Genomic DNA, 16,940 nt, shown 5'->3' with positions numbered 1-16,940 from the left:
GGGGGCGCAGAAAATGCGATTGCCTCTGCCTGTCAATCAGGCAGAGGAGGTCGTGGGGCGGGGGTGGGCAACGCTCCGTTTCCAGGGAGGAGACGGAGCATTGCGGAGGCGACCGAACGGGGCAGTGTCAGGGGCATGATCACGGCGTCTACTTGACGTCACATGCAGCCGCCGCGATCAGGAAGATGGCGGTAAGTCTCCTGTGGCCGCAGCTAAACTGCGCCGGCAGGAGGCTTCCACAGTTTCTGCTAACAATCAGAAATTGCGAATGCTTCGCAATTTCTGCTTGTTAGAGTGGGGGTGGCGCCAGTCAGCATGCTGGGCGGCCCCCGGCATGCGATCCGAAGGATAGCAAATTCTGCTAATTAGCACAATTTGCTATCCTTACTGAATTAGGCCCTTAATGCGGAGTTTGTATATTCTCCTCATACTTGCCTGGGTTTCTCCCACAATCCAAAGATATACTGGTAGGTTAACTGGCTCCTGACAAAAATTAAAACTAGTGTGAATGTGTGTGTGTGTGTGTGTGTGTGTGTGTGTGTGTGTGTGTGTGTGTGTGTATGACATGTAGTAGGAAATATAGATTGTAAGCTCCTCTGGGACAGGGACTGATGTGAATGGGCAAATATTGGGGGTCATTCCGAGTTGATCGCTAGCTGCCGTTGTTTGCAGCGTAGCGATCAGGCTAAAAAGCGACACTTCTGCGCATGCGTATGGGACGCAATGCGCACGCGCGACGTACTTTCACAAAAGCCAATGCAGTTTCACACAAGGTCTAGCGACGCTTTTCAGTCGCACTGCTAGCCGCAGAGTGATTGACAGGAAGTGGGTGTTTCTGGGAGGTAACTGACCGTTTTCGGGGAGTGTGTGTAAAAACACAGGCGTGTCAGATACAAACGCGGGCGTGCCTGGAGAAATGCAGGGCGTGTTCGTGATGTCAAAACAGGAACTAAACTGTCTGAAGTGATCGCAAGCTAGGAGTAGGTCTCGAGCTGCTCAGAAACTGCACAATCTTTTTTTGTAGCAGCGCTGCAATCCTTTTGTTCGCACTTCTGCTATACACTCCCAGAGGGCGGCGGCTTAGCGTTTGTACGGCTGCTAAAAGCAGCTAGCGAGCAAACAACTCGGAATGACCCCCATTGTCTGTAAAGCGCTGCGGAATATGTGTGCACTATATAAATAACTGGTAATAAATAATAATAAAACTGATTGGTGCAGGTTTTGTTATGTATAAAAGTCAATAAATAGTTCATTTGTTTTCTTAATAATAATGTGTGGGGTCCCATACAAATCAATATCCAGCCCCAATCTCTGAGCCCCAATCTCTGAGCCTGGGCTGGTAATGGAAAATAGGTGAAAAAATGGGGTGGAGTTCCCCCTATTTTCCAAAAGCAGCATCAGGCTGAACCAGCTGAGGGGGTTGACGCTAAAATAGGGAGACACACAGTGTGGGTTTCCCCTCCCATGGGACAACCAGGCCTGGGCTTTAGTACAGGGATAATAAAGAAATAAATAGTTACAAATATTGGCCCAAATGTATTAAGACTTACGAGATAAAGTGGAGACAGATAAAGAGTGATAAATGATCAGCTCCTAACTGCCATGTCACAGGCTGTGTTTAAAAAATGAGTTAGGAGCTGATTGGCTGGTACTTTATCACTCTTTATCCGTATCCACTTCATCACTTTTTAAGGCTTAATACTTTTGGGCCAATTGTTCTTTACAAGTACCAGCAAGCCTTCTCCGGCACAATGGCACTTGTAGCACCGGAGCTCACTGGTGCATGTTGTCCGCCTGTAAAAAGAAATTTAAATGACAAGACACACACACACACACACACACACACACACACACACACACACACACACACACACACACACACACACTGAATGTTGTATATGTTTATTAAAAATCCACTCCCTCACACAGTCCTCTTTCTCCAATTTAATACTCAAAAAATCCAGGGATGAGTCCTCTTCAGTCCACTTTGGCATCCATGAATCTCGGCAAAGCAAAAACCTGACTAACTAGCTACATGGAGAGCCATGACAACAGTGATAGGGTAACTTTCAGTCACTATCCTAAATGAATAGGGGTCCACTGGCTTAGAGCACAGCTCCCACGTTTTCAGCCAATCACTGTGTCCCCATTCATTTCAATTAGAGATGAGCGGGTTCGGTTCTCTGAGAACCGAACCCTACCGAACATCACGTCCCGAGCCCGGATCCGAGTCCAGCTCGGGACTTCCCGTCAGACTTGGAAACCAGAACGAGGCAAAACGTCATCATCCCGCTGTTGGATTTTTGCGGGTTTTGGATTTCATATAAGGAGCAGTGCATGGCCGCCATTTTCACTCCAGTCTTGGAGAGTGTAGCGAGAGGACGTGTCTCCTCAGTGTCTTTGCAGGAAAGTGGTGTGGCGCATGGGGTGGCGACCTGCTCTTACAGTATGTGTCATGCCAGTGTTGTCTTGTGCTGCATCATTCCAGTGGTGGTGTCTTGTGCTGCATCAGTCCAGTCACAGTGGTGGTCTCCTGTGCTGCTGCTGTATAAGTCCAGTGCAGTGGTGCTGTGTTGTGCTGCATCAGTCCAGGTGTGGTGTCCTGTGCTGCCATAAATCCAGTGGTGGTGTCCTGTGCTGCCATAAGTCCAGTGCTGCTGTATAAGTCCAGTGCAGTGGTGCTGTTTTGTGCTGCAGCAGTCCAGTGGTGGTGTCCTCTGCTGCCATAAGTCCAGTGGTGGTGTCCTGTGCTCCCATAAGTCTAGTGCTGCTGCCGTATAAGTACAGAGGTACTGCCGTATAAGTCCAGTCCAGTGGTGTGCCGTATAAGTCCAGGGGTACTGCCGTAAAAGTCCAGGGGTACTGCCATATAGGTCCAGTCCAGTGGTGCTGTCTTGTGCTGCATTAGTCCAGTGGTGGCGTCTTGTGCTGCCATAAGTCCACTGGTGGTGTCCTGTGCTCTATATTATTTACTCCAAATAAAAGGGTAATATACTTATATTAATGTCCAAATAATTTTTACAGGGTTTGCCCTGTGTGGTGTAGGGGTACGCTTGCCTGTGCTGCATATTATTATAATAACTCCAAATAAAAGGGTTATTATTATCCAAATGCCCTGTGTGTGTGGTTTAGGGGTACGCTCGCCTGTGCTGCATATTATTATAATAACTCCAAATAAAAGGGTTGTTATTATCCAAATTATTTTTATAGGCTTTGCCGTGTGTGTGTGGTTTAGGGGTACGCTCTCCTGTGCCACCAATATTGTGCGTGTATTACATCTTGGCAAATTCCAGCACGTCCCATGTTTTGCACATACAATTAATTTGGTGGTGCAGAATTTTTTGAGAAATGACAGGGGCATGCAGGAGATGCTGGCGGTGTGCCAAAATATTGCGGGCCACTTTCGACATTCAGCCACTGAGCGCCACTCCTAGTTGGGCAAGGTGTTTGTGCCGCACACTTGTGTCGCTGAGCTTAGCCATACAGCTACCTCATTGCACCTCTTTTTTTTCTTTGCATGATGTGCTCTTTGGGGCTTATTTTTTAAAAGTGCCATACTGTCTGCCACTGCAGTGCCACTTCTTGATGGGCCAGGTGTTTGTGCCGCACACATGTGTCGCTTAGCTTAACCATCCAGCTGCCTCACTGCACCTCTTTTTCTTCTTTGCATGATGTGCTGTTTGGGGCCTATTTTTTAAATCTGCCATCCTGTCTGCCACTGCAGTGCCACTCATAGGTGGGCCAGGTGTTTGTGCCGCACACTTTTGTCGCTTAGCTTAGTCATACAGCTACCTCATTGCACCTCTTTTTTTTCTTTGCATGATGTGCTCTTTGGGGCTTATTTTTTAAAAGTGCCATCCTGTCTGCCACTGCAGTGCCACTTCTTGATGGGCCAGGTGTTTGTGCCGCACACTTGTGTCGCTTAGCTTAACCAACCCGCTACCTCACTGCACCTCTTTTTCTTCTTTGCATGGTGTGCAGTTTGGGGCCGATTTATTTTTATTTTTTTCAATCATGTAAATTTTTATTGAAAGGGAGAAGCATATGGAACAGCGAATGGTGAAATAACGGAGACATAATCAGTATACCTGTAGCTAGGAAGCCAATATTAGCACATACATAACAAACTTCTCTGGTAAAAAAAAGTAACAAAGACAGTAGAGGGATAAGACTAAATATCACAATAATGTTACATCTGGAGATTGTGAATGGGAATAGTAAAACAGTGTTAGAGAAAAGAGAGACATAACTTCGGGAAGAAGCTCGAGCTCATGAAGTTACGAGCTGAGATAGAAGCGACAGATATGTGGAAATATAGGAAGGTCAAGTTGATGGGGAGAGGAGAACTAGAGAGAGAAATCAAGAGGTGGAGAAAGAGGAAGAAGAAAAAGAAGAGGTCCTCCCCTGGGCCGGGGACCCGTTAAGTGTGGAGGAAATGAGGGGGGGAAAGAAGAAGAGTTGGGGACGATTTTTTAAATCTGCCATCCTGTCTGCCACTGCAGTGCCACTCATAGATGGGCCAGGTGTTTGTGCCGCACACTTTTGTCGCTTAGCTTAGTCATACAGCTACCTCACTGCACCTCTTTTTCTTCTTTGCATGATGTGCTCTTTGGGCCCTATTTTTTAAAAGTGCCATCCTGTCTGCCACTGCAGTGCCACTCCTAGATGGGCCAGGTGTTTGTGCCGCACACTTGTGTCGCTTAGCAAAGTCATCCAGCTACCTCGGTGCAACCTTTTGGCCTAAAAACAATATGGTGAGGTGTGAGGTGTTCAGAAAGTGGAAATGAATGTTATTGAGGTTAATAATACTGTAGGATCTTACCCCCTAATTCTGTGATTTTAGCTGTTTTTGTGTTAGTTTTATTCAAAAATCATCCAGATCCAAAACCAAAACCCGAAAAGGTGGTTTTGGCAAAACTAAACCAGATGCAAAACCCGAGTGAAGATCCAGATCCAAAACCAAAACATGAAAAGTGCCCGCCGCACATCTCTAATTTCAATGCAGAGTGACCATTAGCAACCCTGTCACTTTCCAATGCCAGCCCATGCTCAGATGTCCAGGGCTGGTTATTGATTTTGGGTGGGGGGGGGGGAACCCCATGCACTTTCTAATTTTTATTTCTTTTTTAAAACATTTTGTTAAAGTATCATATCACATTACACACATCAACTACATTGGTTCGAAGTAGAACAATACATACTGTTTATGAAAGCACTCAAGTTCATGAATATTGTTATAGGTATTAGCGACGGAAGGGGTCATGGGCAGTCAGGAGATGCTGGCTTCACAAAAGGGGGGAAGCTGCAAGGGAAAATAATTAAAACAGATAATTGACAAGTGCCGCCAAGAGTGCCTCCTACCCTGCAGCGGTATGTGCGGTGCCCACTCCGCACACACCTAGTTACGGCCCTGGTATAGATATCGCTTTCCTAGTAGCAGGCAGAGTCCACAGTCTATGTCAATGCACCAATCTGAAAACACTGCAGTCACTGAACCAGTATAATGCTGCGTCTGGAAGTATGCCAATGGGTACCATTGAAGTGTCTGGAAACTTAGTTCGGCTTGTGCAAACGATAACTTTTTTGTGAGGTAAAATCAATTATACAACCAACATCCCTTCGTCCCTCCCACCAAATACTGTGAAAGTAAAGTCTACATTTCTATTAACACTTTTATAACATACTAGAAAGCCTGCATAAGTCATAGTGCAGATTGATGGCGGATTCTAGTGGAGGTAAGGGGTATATCCCACAGGGTTTTACACAGAAAATATACACGGTGGATATCACTGTCAGAGTTCTATTGACACTCAAATCTGATGTTTAGTAAATACTGGTTTTTTGATGGCGCTGTCCAGCGGCCTGCAATAGACGGCAAAACCAATTCTTAGTAAATTCACCCCTGAGAGAGCTGAAGGAGCATGGGGGTTAATTCTGAGTTGATCGCAGCAGGAACTTTGTTAGCAGTTGGGCAAAACCATGTGCACTGCAGGGGAGGCAGATATAACATGTGCAGAGAGAGTTAGATTTGGGTGTGGTGTGTTCAATCTGCAATCTAAATTGCAGTGTAAAAATAAAGCAGCCAGTATTTACCCTGCACAGAAACAAAATAACCCACCCAAATCTAACTCTCTCTGCACATGTTTTATCTGCCTCCCCTCAACTACATCATTTGAGAACGTCCTTTGAACATTTGAGGATCAACCCAACGAGAACATCTTCAAGGGACGTATATATTACATTTATTTTATTTTTTACTGTGGCGCTTATACTGAAAAAAATTGTCTTTTTCTTGTGAAATTTCTGTTTTTTTGGGGTGGGGTGGCATCCTGCTAGACAATTCACACCGGTTAAAACTGCCTTGCGCACATTTCAAGAACTCCATTCCTTTTGCTCGCATTATATATACAACTTGTTGCGAGAGGTAATGAGCCAACTGATATTTGTTCACACAAGCAAAATGTAACTTTAAGTGTGTGTGTGTGTGTGTGTGTGTGTGTTGGGGTGGGGGGGGGAGGGGGAGTGGTTGTAGGCAATATAACACAAGCACGCCACCATAACCCTGCACTCTTTACACTTATGACCCACCCAAAACTCTCCTGGAGTGGCCTTTTAAAAAGTCGGAAAGTATGTTGAACCTTAGTGGTCCTCAGAAAGTCTTCTATTTAATAGCACCATGACATCATTATTAAATGGACTAGTATAACATCATGTCCCTGACGCAGGAGCTGGGCAGGAGGATGTTAAAATTTTAATTATGTGTCTCTACTATAAAAACACAAAATTTATATAAAGGACCAAAGCTACACAATGAGTTAACAAAATTTCTTGGGACATGCTTATATACTGTAGTCACAAGTTTGGCTTCAAAATTACCATTTTACCGTCTGATTTCAAGTCAATATGCTATGTTAATGTTTATACCTGCAATAAGCACTTGTAATTTAGTTTACAGTCAGGCCAACTCCAACGATAGAACTACCAATTACACCAACGGTTCACCCATGTCTTGCAGTTTCAGCAATGTGTACAGCTGCATTCACAGTGATTTATGTAGACTTCAGAACAGTGTATATAGTTTCCCAATTCTTGTGTATTACATGTCTGGCATATTGTTGGTTTGTTTTTTTAAATTCTCTCATTGTCCTTCAGCCAGCAGGGATTCGGATACGCACTGTTCACCGTGTGCTAAAGGAACATTCTCCAATGTAACATCTGACACGGAGCCATGCAAAATGTGGAGCATGTAAGAGCAGAGCAAACTGACGTAACCACATACATGTATTAGATATTGAGGATGTTTAAAAGGGGAAGTAAACCTATGACATAAAAGACGGAAATCAGTCCTATGATGTTAGTCTTTCCCCTTCCATGAAATTGTGGTTCATACTGGTTCTTCCACGAGCAAAGTAAAATCTATGCCAGTGTTTCCCACCTGCGGTATTCAGGTAACCCTAAAGCTAGGTACACTGATGACTAGTCACCTAGAGGAAGGTCCCGATATCTGTGCTACACTTCATATTTTTGTAAATTGTTTGATTTCTTGAGAAATCGAATGAAAAATCGGGTTTACCCGCACACTACCTGGACATATGGTCAGATTATTGCGCAGGCTCACAAACTGCAGGATATTGACAGATTGAGGCCGAAATTTACGGTCCTGCCTGACAGATCGGATAATTGAATGGTTGCTTTGTCCACGTTATCGCAGAAATGCTAAAACAATCGTTTATACACATTATACCAGTATAAAGATTGCAGGGAATGCAGGCAGTCATCGGGCCACCCCGAAAATGCCCATGACACTCCTGCATTTCCTGCTGCCCTCCCCTCAATGCCACTCCCGAACGCCCGCCACCTGTCACTCACTATGTGATGGCATTATGTAAAGGTCCATGTGTGTGCACTGCAGACACTCCGCATACACAGATGGCCACTATACGGCCATCTGAGACAGTTGCTAAATTGACTTAAGAGCGTAATTCAGCATGGACTGCATCTACGATGCGTTCGCATGCTGAAGCCCTTATGGAGTATGTGCATATGCAGAAGGCATCTCACAAATGTGAACGCATCTGTCTGATTGACAGGCAGAGGCGTTCGGTGGCTGGGAGGGGGCAGTCGACACATTGTTTATGGGACAGCGTTGAAACATTGGGGGGGGTGGAGTCCGGACCATTTGTGGGGCGGGCTGCAGGGGCTGCGTGATGTAACACGCACCTGCTGCAAGCCTAAAGATGGCGGGCAGTTGCCTTTGCAGCTTGGCTGCAATGGCAGAGGGCTACCACTAATAGGCCAGCGCTTCGCTGCTGAGCGAAGCGTTCACATTCTGACAGGGAAGGGGGGAGGGGGGGGGGCGGCATGCAGGGCGGACTTGCCCTGTGCTGGGCGCCCCCTTGCATGCTAGTGTAAAGGGCTGTCGCACAACTACAACCCATGCTGAATTCAGCCCTAAACCCTCTGTCCATCATCACATAACTGACCCTATAGATGACATATAAACAGTAGCGGATCTTGCTACGGACACACAGGATTTTTGCCCGGGGCGCCACCTTCCGGAGGGTGCCGCCGCCGTGGCAAGATCCGCTACTAGTGGTGCCCTCCCGGTGCTGGTACTGCTGGGCGCGATTAAGTCATCGCGCACCGCACTGCATTGTGGGAGCGGCACTTAAACACTAGGGGTCATGATTGACCTCTAGTGTCTATGCGGTTCTATGGGAGAGACATCATGACGTCTCTCCCATAGGTCAGAGGAGCGGCGCCAGTGGGCAGAGACAGGGCAGCAGCGGTCGGGCATCAGGAGCGAAAATGGTAAGTATTCATTTTTTTTTTTTTTTTTTTAAAGCTGCAAAAATTGGGGCAATACTACTGGGGCCACAAATGGGGCAATACTACTGGGGGCACAAACGGGGGCAATACTACTGGGGGCACATTGACCACACCCCTTTATGAAGCCACGCCCCTATTTTCGACCTGATACTCTAGGGCGTCGTGATTCCAAAAACTTTGGGAACCACTGCACTATACAATAAATTAGGACAATTACTCGATTATTGCCAAAATGGCCCAATAATTGTATACTGTGTAGTTAGCTTAACAGTGAATGTTTTCCATATCTCCTTGATGGAGCACATGTGTATTTATTACTGACTGACACACTTTAAAAGATCCACTTGTGATTCGTGGCCTGATCCTTGTTTATAAACTGATTCAAATTATAAACACAAATGCAACTGGCATAGATGAGTGTTTCCCATCTCCAGGACTCAAGGTGCGGTATTCAATTCTTTTCACCCCTGTTTCTGGTGACAGGCGTGGTATAATCATTTCAGCTCGCTACCCCAGGGATAGCGAGGGCATCCAACCCTTTACGCAGCTAAACCCAATTACTATGGGCGCGCTATGCGTGATAACGGGGATCACTTTAGAAAGGAGATTGGGCGTGATATATCATTTGAATACCACCCAAGGAATCCTAACGTTGTTTTCCAGGTCTCCTCACAGGAGGTCTGATTCATATTGGTAAGTAACGCAAATTATCAAGCAACTGGGCAAAACTATGTTGCACTGCAGGTGGGGCAGAGGTAACATGTGCAGAGAGAGTTAGATTTGGGTGTGGTGTGTTCAAACTGAAATCTAAATTGCAGTGTAAAATATAACAGCCAGTATTTACCCTGCACAGAAACAATATAACCCACCCAAATCTACCTCTCTCTGCAGATGTTGCACATGTTACATCTGCCTTACCTGCAGTGCAACATGGTTTTGCACAAGTTCAGATTTATCCTATCTCTCTGTCTGTCTGTTTTTGCTCAGTTTTGTTCTATTACTGTTGTTCTAATTGTAAAGCGCAATAGAATATGCTGAGCTATATAATAAATAAATAAATAAATAATAAATAAATATTTACTACACCTTGGAGAGAGAGAAAGTGGAGAGAGATGGGTGAGATGTACTAAGCCTTGGAGAGAGATAAAGTACCAAATAAACAGCTCCTAATTGTCTTTTTTCAAACACTGCCTATAACATGACACGAGGTGCTGGAGATATAGAAAGTACCAGTCAATCAGCTCATAACTGTCATTATTCAAACTCAGCCTGCAACAGGAGCTGATCGGATGGGATTTTATCTCTCTCCAAGGCTCAGTACATCTCCCCACCTCTCTCCACTATATCACTCTCCAAGTCTTAGTAAATGGACCCTAAAATGCTTTGAACCCTAACTTTCCAACTCATTTCCTATTGCAGTTACCTCTGCTGAATTAATTATTTAGAATAGTGTTATAAGAAGTTAATTAAGTAGTTTAGTGCATATAACAGCAATAGTTGATTATGGAGAAAGTTCAGGAGCAGAGCATTTTTAAAAAGGGGAATTCCTATTTATGTGCAGTGCTGTGAGTCAAAATAGAATAGCGTTAGTGTATAATGGTGGTCATTCAGAGTTGTTCGCTCGTTGACGTTTTTCGCAACGGAGCGATTAGGTAGAAAATGCGCATGCGCATGGTACGCAGCGCGCATGCGCTTAGTTATTTAACACAAAAATTAATAGATTTACACAAGCTCGAGCAACGTTTTTTCAACGCTCGAGTGATCGTAGTGTGATTGACAGGAAGTGGTTGTTTCTGGGCGGCAACATGGCGTTTTCAGGGAGTGTGCTAAAAAACGCAGGCGTGCCAGGAAAAACGCAGGAGTGTCAGGGAAAAACGCAGGAGTGGCTGGAGAAACGGGGGAGTGGCTGGCCAAATGCAGGGCATGTTTGTGACGTCAAACCAGGAACTAAACGGACTGAGGTGATCGCAATCTAGGAGTAGGTCTGGAGCTACTCAGAAACTGCAAAGAATTATTTAGTAGCAATTCTGCTAATCTTTCGTTCGCTATTCTGCTATGCTAAGATACACTCCCAGAGGGCGGCGGCCTAGCGTGTGCAATGCTGCTAAAAGCAGCTAGCGAGCGAACAACTCGGAATGAGGGCCAGTATTTGGAATAAATATATCATGAAGTCACTACTAGGGTATAGTTACTAAAGTGTAGGTTTACAAAAGTGGATGTGTTGCTGATGGCTAACCAGATTTTAGCTATTATTTTCTAGGAGGTGATAAAGTAGACCCTGATTGGTTGTTGGTTGATATGGGTAACAGCCCCTCATTAGTAAATATACCCCATAGATTTTTTTATAGGCTACAGTCTCATGAATACTGGCCCAGACCACAAAATGTTAAGACAACCGGTGTATTTAAAGTAATAAAGCACCTAATAGGAGGTTAACACACAACAGTTATTCATTTCCCCAAAAAGCTGTGAATTCTAATTATTATTATTGTTTGTAATAATTACACTTGCCTAACCTTATGTGATTTTTAGATGCAGTGAAACACAACAGGAAGTACGCCTAGGAAATTCTACCACTGATGTGGTCTGTGGTGAGTTATTGTCTTCATCTCAATGAATTGATGGCTACTTGCATGGTACAACTGAAGTGGGAGGTTTAGGGACATATACGGAATGGAGGTTGGCAGACAATTAATACTTCTCGAACATTGAGATTTATTAAAGCTCGGAGAGAGATACCCACTAGTCCGCATAAAATGCTATGGGACTGCAATGTGGCGGTATGCATCGCGATTCTGGAAGTGAAACTTTACGAAGCTTGTTCCCAATAGGTCTATAGATGACATTGCCTACAGAAGCTTCTTAATGCAGAGTCCTAAGGATCCCTGTCTGACCCCCCGCAGCTTGAACATGCTCAGGGCAATTGGTGCACGTGCAGTAGGACTCTTTGGTCATATACTGTACCCAGAAGTCCTCATCTCACAAAGCACAGCTCTTATCGGAAAAGTTGTCCTTTGTATTTTTAATCACAATTAGTCATGCATACAGTGTTAATAAAAGCTGCTATGCATGCGGTAAGTGGTGGATGTATATACAATGCATGAAACATTCTGCCCATAGAGCACTAACCAATCAGCTTCTGTCATTTTACAAGCGTGTTTGAAAACTTACAGCTATTAGATGATTGGTTGATACTTTATCTTTCTCCAAGCTTTTGATAACTCTCCCCCATTACCATTTATAAGCGTTACGCTATACACTGCCACCAGAAACTGGCAGTTCCTGAGTCCATTCCATGGTCCCGGGCTGCCCTCGTCTCTTTTTGCACTCCATTGCTTTCCTGCTCCTCCAATTTTAAAATCTCCTCTGATTTTAGGATGTTTTACTTACCTAGGGGTAAATTTACTAAAGACTGGTTTTGGGTGTATTTCATAACCATCAGCCCTCCCCCCCTCCCCCAAGCCGTAGGTAAGGGGGGACCCCCCCACATAAACACACACACACACACACACACACACACACACACACACACACACACACACGCTGCCCCTCCCCAAGGGCAACCATCAGCCCAGGCCTCTTCTCCATTGCCACTAAGCTTTGGATGCAGCGGTAACAGTACTTAATATTATTAACTCCTGTGAACTCCTTCTAGACAATCTCATGTTATATAAAAGCAGTGAGGCCCATCTGCAGGTGTACACATTTGCCTTCTCGGTGTGCTCAGTAAAAGATGCACAAATGTCAAGCTGTACCCAGCTCAGAGACAGTGGTGTATGTACCAGGCATACACAAGTGTGTATTCCGTAGCTTAGAGCTGCGATTGACAGTGTTAACTGGAAATGCTAAAGTCACATTACTATGTACGTAATATAAGAATGCAATGAAGTGTTACATACAGAAGAACGTAGAGTATAGCGGCTTGACAGTATTATTAATAAATAAGTCACATTTTCCATTTCAAATGTAATCAGATACAAACTCCTCACAGCTGTTTACCACTTTCATTATGAAATGGAAATATTCCTCCCAGCTGTGGTTCAAATGTAAGTGTCAATAGATGGTTTCAAGTGCAAATAATAGTCAATACTCCAATGATTTAAGAAGGGGGATGGATTAAAGGGGGCAACACACCCACCTCTGGACAGCCACCCCCATTAGCTCAGGAACACATACTGAAATCTCCATTGCGCAATGCGACAATGATGTATGTGCAGCCGGTTCTGTCGGCCGGTTCCGTCTGACGTTGCCACTGCATCCATCTCTGGGTGTCCAACCAGGAGGCACCTAGCTAACATTACACAGACCTTTTATGTATTTGTTACTGCCTTGTTTATTAGTTTTTGAGGATTAGAGTAATTCATCATGTGGTATCAAGGGTGTGTGATATATTTGCTATTTTTAGTAATGTGTGTGACATTGTTTATATTTCAGGAACTGGGCCAACAGGCAACACTTGGATTTATGTTGTAATTGTCGTGGTAGCCCTGGCATGTTTGTTTGCTGTACTGATATTTGGTAAGTGCTCCATACAAATATCTAAACAGGAGACATACTAAGGGAAATTCTGCTTGTGTAACTAGCAGTACAGTAACTAATGAAAACTATAATGAAGCTATAACTTTTCATAAAACAATATATAGTTTTTATTCTATTGTATTTACTGATTTGTAGAGTATGCCTACTGTGTTTTGCTGTGTTGTTGTTTTTTTAGCCTGTAGGTGGCACTGTTACTACTGCTGTCCATTAATTGACAATATAGATAACAACACATGAGGAAGACAATCAAGAAACAATATTATGAAAACAATATATATATAAATTAATTATATAAACTACATATTTTACTTTGAATCTCAAACCTCATTAACCTTGAACTGCTGTTCACAGAATCTACTGTGTGCCATTATGCTGAAACATTAGTTTAGATCTGTTTAAGTATTAGACATTTTGTAGTCTGCACCTCAGCAGCCTTTCCATTTCATATGAATTAGTGATACCCCTAAAGCGCAGTGTTTTTCATTTATTGATGTCCCTGCAAATAGGTGGCATTGCCTTGGGTATTGGTTCAGCCCACAAAATGTAAATCTTCACCTTGTGTAGAAAGCAGATAGGCAACAGATAGCAGATAGTAGTTATGATGTGGTACTGTAGAATACAGTACTTTTATATGAACCTTTTTGTTGTTTAAAGGTTTTAATATTTATGGCTCATTCAGACATACACTATATGGACAAAAGTATTTGGCCTCACCTATTAATTACAAAATTCAGGTGTTTCAATCAGACCCGTTGCCATAAGGTGCATAAAATCTTAGCAGACAACGTTGATGGAATTGCATCGTCAATGTCATGACTGGTGGCAGCAGTAGCTTCAGCACTAGTACTAGGAACTGGAAGTGGTTCCTTATCTTCCACTATTTTTTCCTCCAAATTTTTCTCCATTTCACAGGACAGCACCCCTTTATTATTACAGCACACAGAACAGTACCCCTTTATTTTCACAACACCCCTTTATTATTACAGCACACAGAACAGTGCCCCTTTATTTTCACAACACCCCTGTATTCTTACAGCTTACAGGAACAGTGTACTTTTATTTTAACAACAGCACACCTGAATTTTTACAGCATACAGGGCCAGTGTGCTTTTATTTTAACAACAGCACCCCTGAATTTTTACAGCATTCAGGACCAGTGTAATATTTTAATAGCAGCACCCCTGTATTTTTTACAGCATACAGGACCAGTGTGTTTTTATTTTAACAAAAGCACCCCTGTATTTTTACAGCATACAGGACCATTGTGCTTTTATTTTAACAACAGCACCCCTGAATTTTTACAGCATACAGGACCAGTGTGCTTCTATTTTAACAGCACCCCTGAATTTTTACAGCATAGAGGGCCAGTGTAATATTATGTTAACAGCAGCACCCCTGTATTTTTACAGCATACAGGACCACTGTGCTGTTATTTTAACAACAGCACCCCTGTATTTTTGCAGCATACAGGACCAGTGTGCTTTTATTTTAACAACAGCACCCCTGAATGTTTATATCATACAGGGCCAGCGTAATATAATTTTTACAGCAGCATCCCTGTATTTTTACAGCATACAGGACCAGTGTGCTAACAACAGCACCTCTGAATTTTCACAGCATACAAGACAGGGCCAGCACCCCTGTATTTTCACAACATATAGGAGGACAGTGCCCCTGCACCCTGTACAACACAGTGACAGCTAGGACAGCAACACCCATGTACAGCTGCAGCACCCCTAACAGGACAGGTACACCACAGTGACAGGAACAGCACCCCTACAGAACATGCACTGACCCCACCCAACGCCACCACCCACAGAGAAACAGATGGCTGTCTCACTCACTCTCCAAGTCCGGAGTGAAATTGGCGGTGACGCGCGGCTGTTTATATGGAATCCAAAACCCGCGAGAATCTGACAGTGGGTTGATGACGTTTTGCCTTGTTCTGGTTTCCGAGTCTGGCGGGAAGTCCCAAGCCGGACTCGGATTCTGCCTGGGAACAGGATGTACGGGTGGGTTTAGGTTCTCTGGGAACCGAACCCGCTCATCTCTAAATAATATACAGTATATTAGAGCTGTTAGCCAATAAGAACACTCTGGTTTTGAAGTAACACCTTTTTTTCTGTTATCTAGTTAAGCGAAGATGTTGGAAAGGCAAGTACCAAATAAAAGAGGTAAGAGATTATTTACAAACAAGACTAGAATATATGCAAAATTAATACATAACATAGTTACATGTGCTCTCTCTCTCTCTCTCTCTCTCTCTCTGTGTGTGTCTCTCTCTCTCATCACTTATGTCATGTACTTGTATTCTAGGAGAATCCACTTAAGGTAAATGGGCAGCCATTGTATCAACTTCCTAAGCAAGCCAACCTCCCTGTAGAAGACCAGGACATCACCATGCAAGGGCTCCCAGTGGCCCAGGAACAGGGGAAAGACTTTCATATGCCACAGCAAGAAGTTAGAGAGCACCTTCTGGATGTATGAACTTTCCTAATAGGCTACATGGAACTTGCTGTGCCAGTGACAGCTGCACTCTAGTGAATCCCGTCATTAGCCACATTGTCATGAAAAGTGGTTTAACCAAGAAAATCTCTGCCATCCCCTGTATACTGTACACTATAACAACAAGCTGGGAATCTTTATCTTATTTGATGTTAATGTTAGTTATGATTAAATATTTTTTTTAATGTTTTTATCATTTATTTTTTTAATCACTAACATGAAATTATTACCAAGCAATGTAGTGGTAGCAACAGCTAGGAAACCCATCTGTGTCCCCTATATGCTATCTGAGCTCACTCAAATTATCCATATAGGTAAGATAAGAGACAACTTGGGTCAGATTGCTAAAAACCTACATAAAGCCTGGTCAGCATCTTGATCCCAGGATCCCGGATGAAGAATGCCGGCGGGGAGGTGAGAGCAATGAAGCCCCTTGCGGGCTCACTGCACTCGCCAAGCTGCGGGCTCGGTGGCAAGCTGTGCTCGCCACAGGTTCTATTCCCACTCTATGGGTGTCGTGGACACCCACAAGTGGGAATAGTCACTGTAAGTAGGCATGCCAACTGTCGGGATTGAGAGCCGGCGGGATGTCGGGATCGGTATTGTGAGACCATCAGTCACATAACTACATCCCGTTTATAATGGCTCTCCACTGAAGCCAGATTACTAACCCAAGAGCTATTTCAGTTGGATTATGCATATCTTTTGCTTGTAGACTTAAATACTTCTGCCAACGTGTCACTGATGGATATATGTACTAAGGTGCAGCTTTTTAGAAATGGAGAAGTTGCCCTTTTTTTTTTTTATTACAACAGGTTATAGGTATAACCATTTCTGTTATCAAGGGTCATGTATAAAATCTGTACCTTCTATAGATCCTATTCTATTCCGTTTGCACTTCTGTACCTTCTATAGATCATATTCTATTTGCACTTCTGTATCTTCTGTAGTTTCTATTCTATTCTGTTTACACTTCTTTACCTTCTATAGATCCTATTCTATTCTGTTTGCACTTATGTACCTTTTAGAGACCCTATTCTATTCTATTTGCACTTCTGTACCTTCTG

General features: G+C 43.7%; 1 protein-coding gene across 1 annotated transcript in view; it reads left to right on the top strand.

Moving 5' to 3' along the window:
- CD40 (CD40 molecule) overlaps positions 1–16,062 on the top strand; it is a 102,938-nt gene extending 86,876 nt beyond the window's left edge. The window contains exons 5-9 of the mRNA XM_063960458.1: positions 7,153–7,246; positions 11,362–11,420; positions 13,264–13,347; positions 15,502–15,542; positions 15,685–16,062. Coding sequence (XP_063816528.1) covers positions 7,153–7,246; positions 11,362–11,420; positions 13,264–13,347; positions 15,502–15,542; positions 15,685–15,855 — 449 coding nt within the window. The 3' untranslated portion in view covers positions 15,856–16,062. The remainder of the gene's footprint in view (positions 1–7,152; positions 7,247–11,361; positions 11,421–13,263; positions 13,348–15,501; positions 15,543–15,684) is intronic.
- The last annotated feature ends 878 nt before the right edge of the window (positions 16,063–16,940 follow it).

Source organism: Pseudophryne corroboree, chromosome 3 (genome assembly GCF_028390025.1).
Source record: "Pseudophryne corroboree isolate aPseCor3 chromosome 3, aPseCor3.hap2, whole genome shotgun sequence".
NCBI lineage: Eukaryota > Metazoa > Chordata > Amphibia > Anura > Myobatrachidae > Pseudophryne > Pseudophryne corroboree.
Note: the sequence above shows the minus strand (reverse complement) of the source record. Positions and strands in the feature narration are given on the sequence as shown.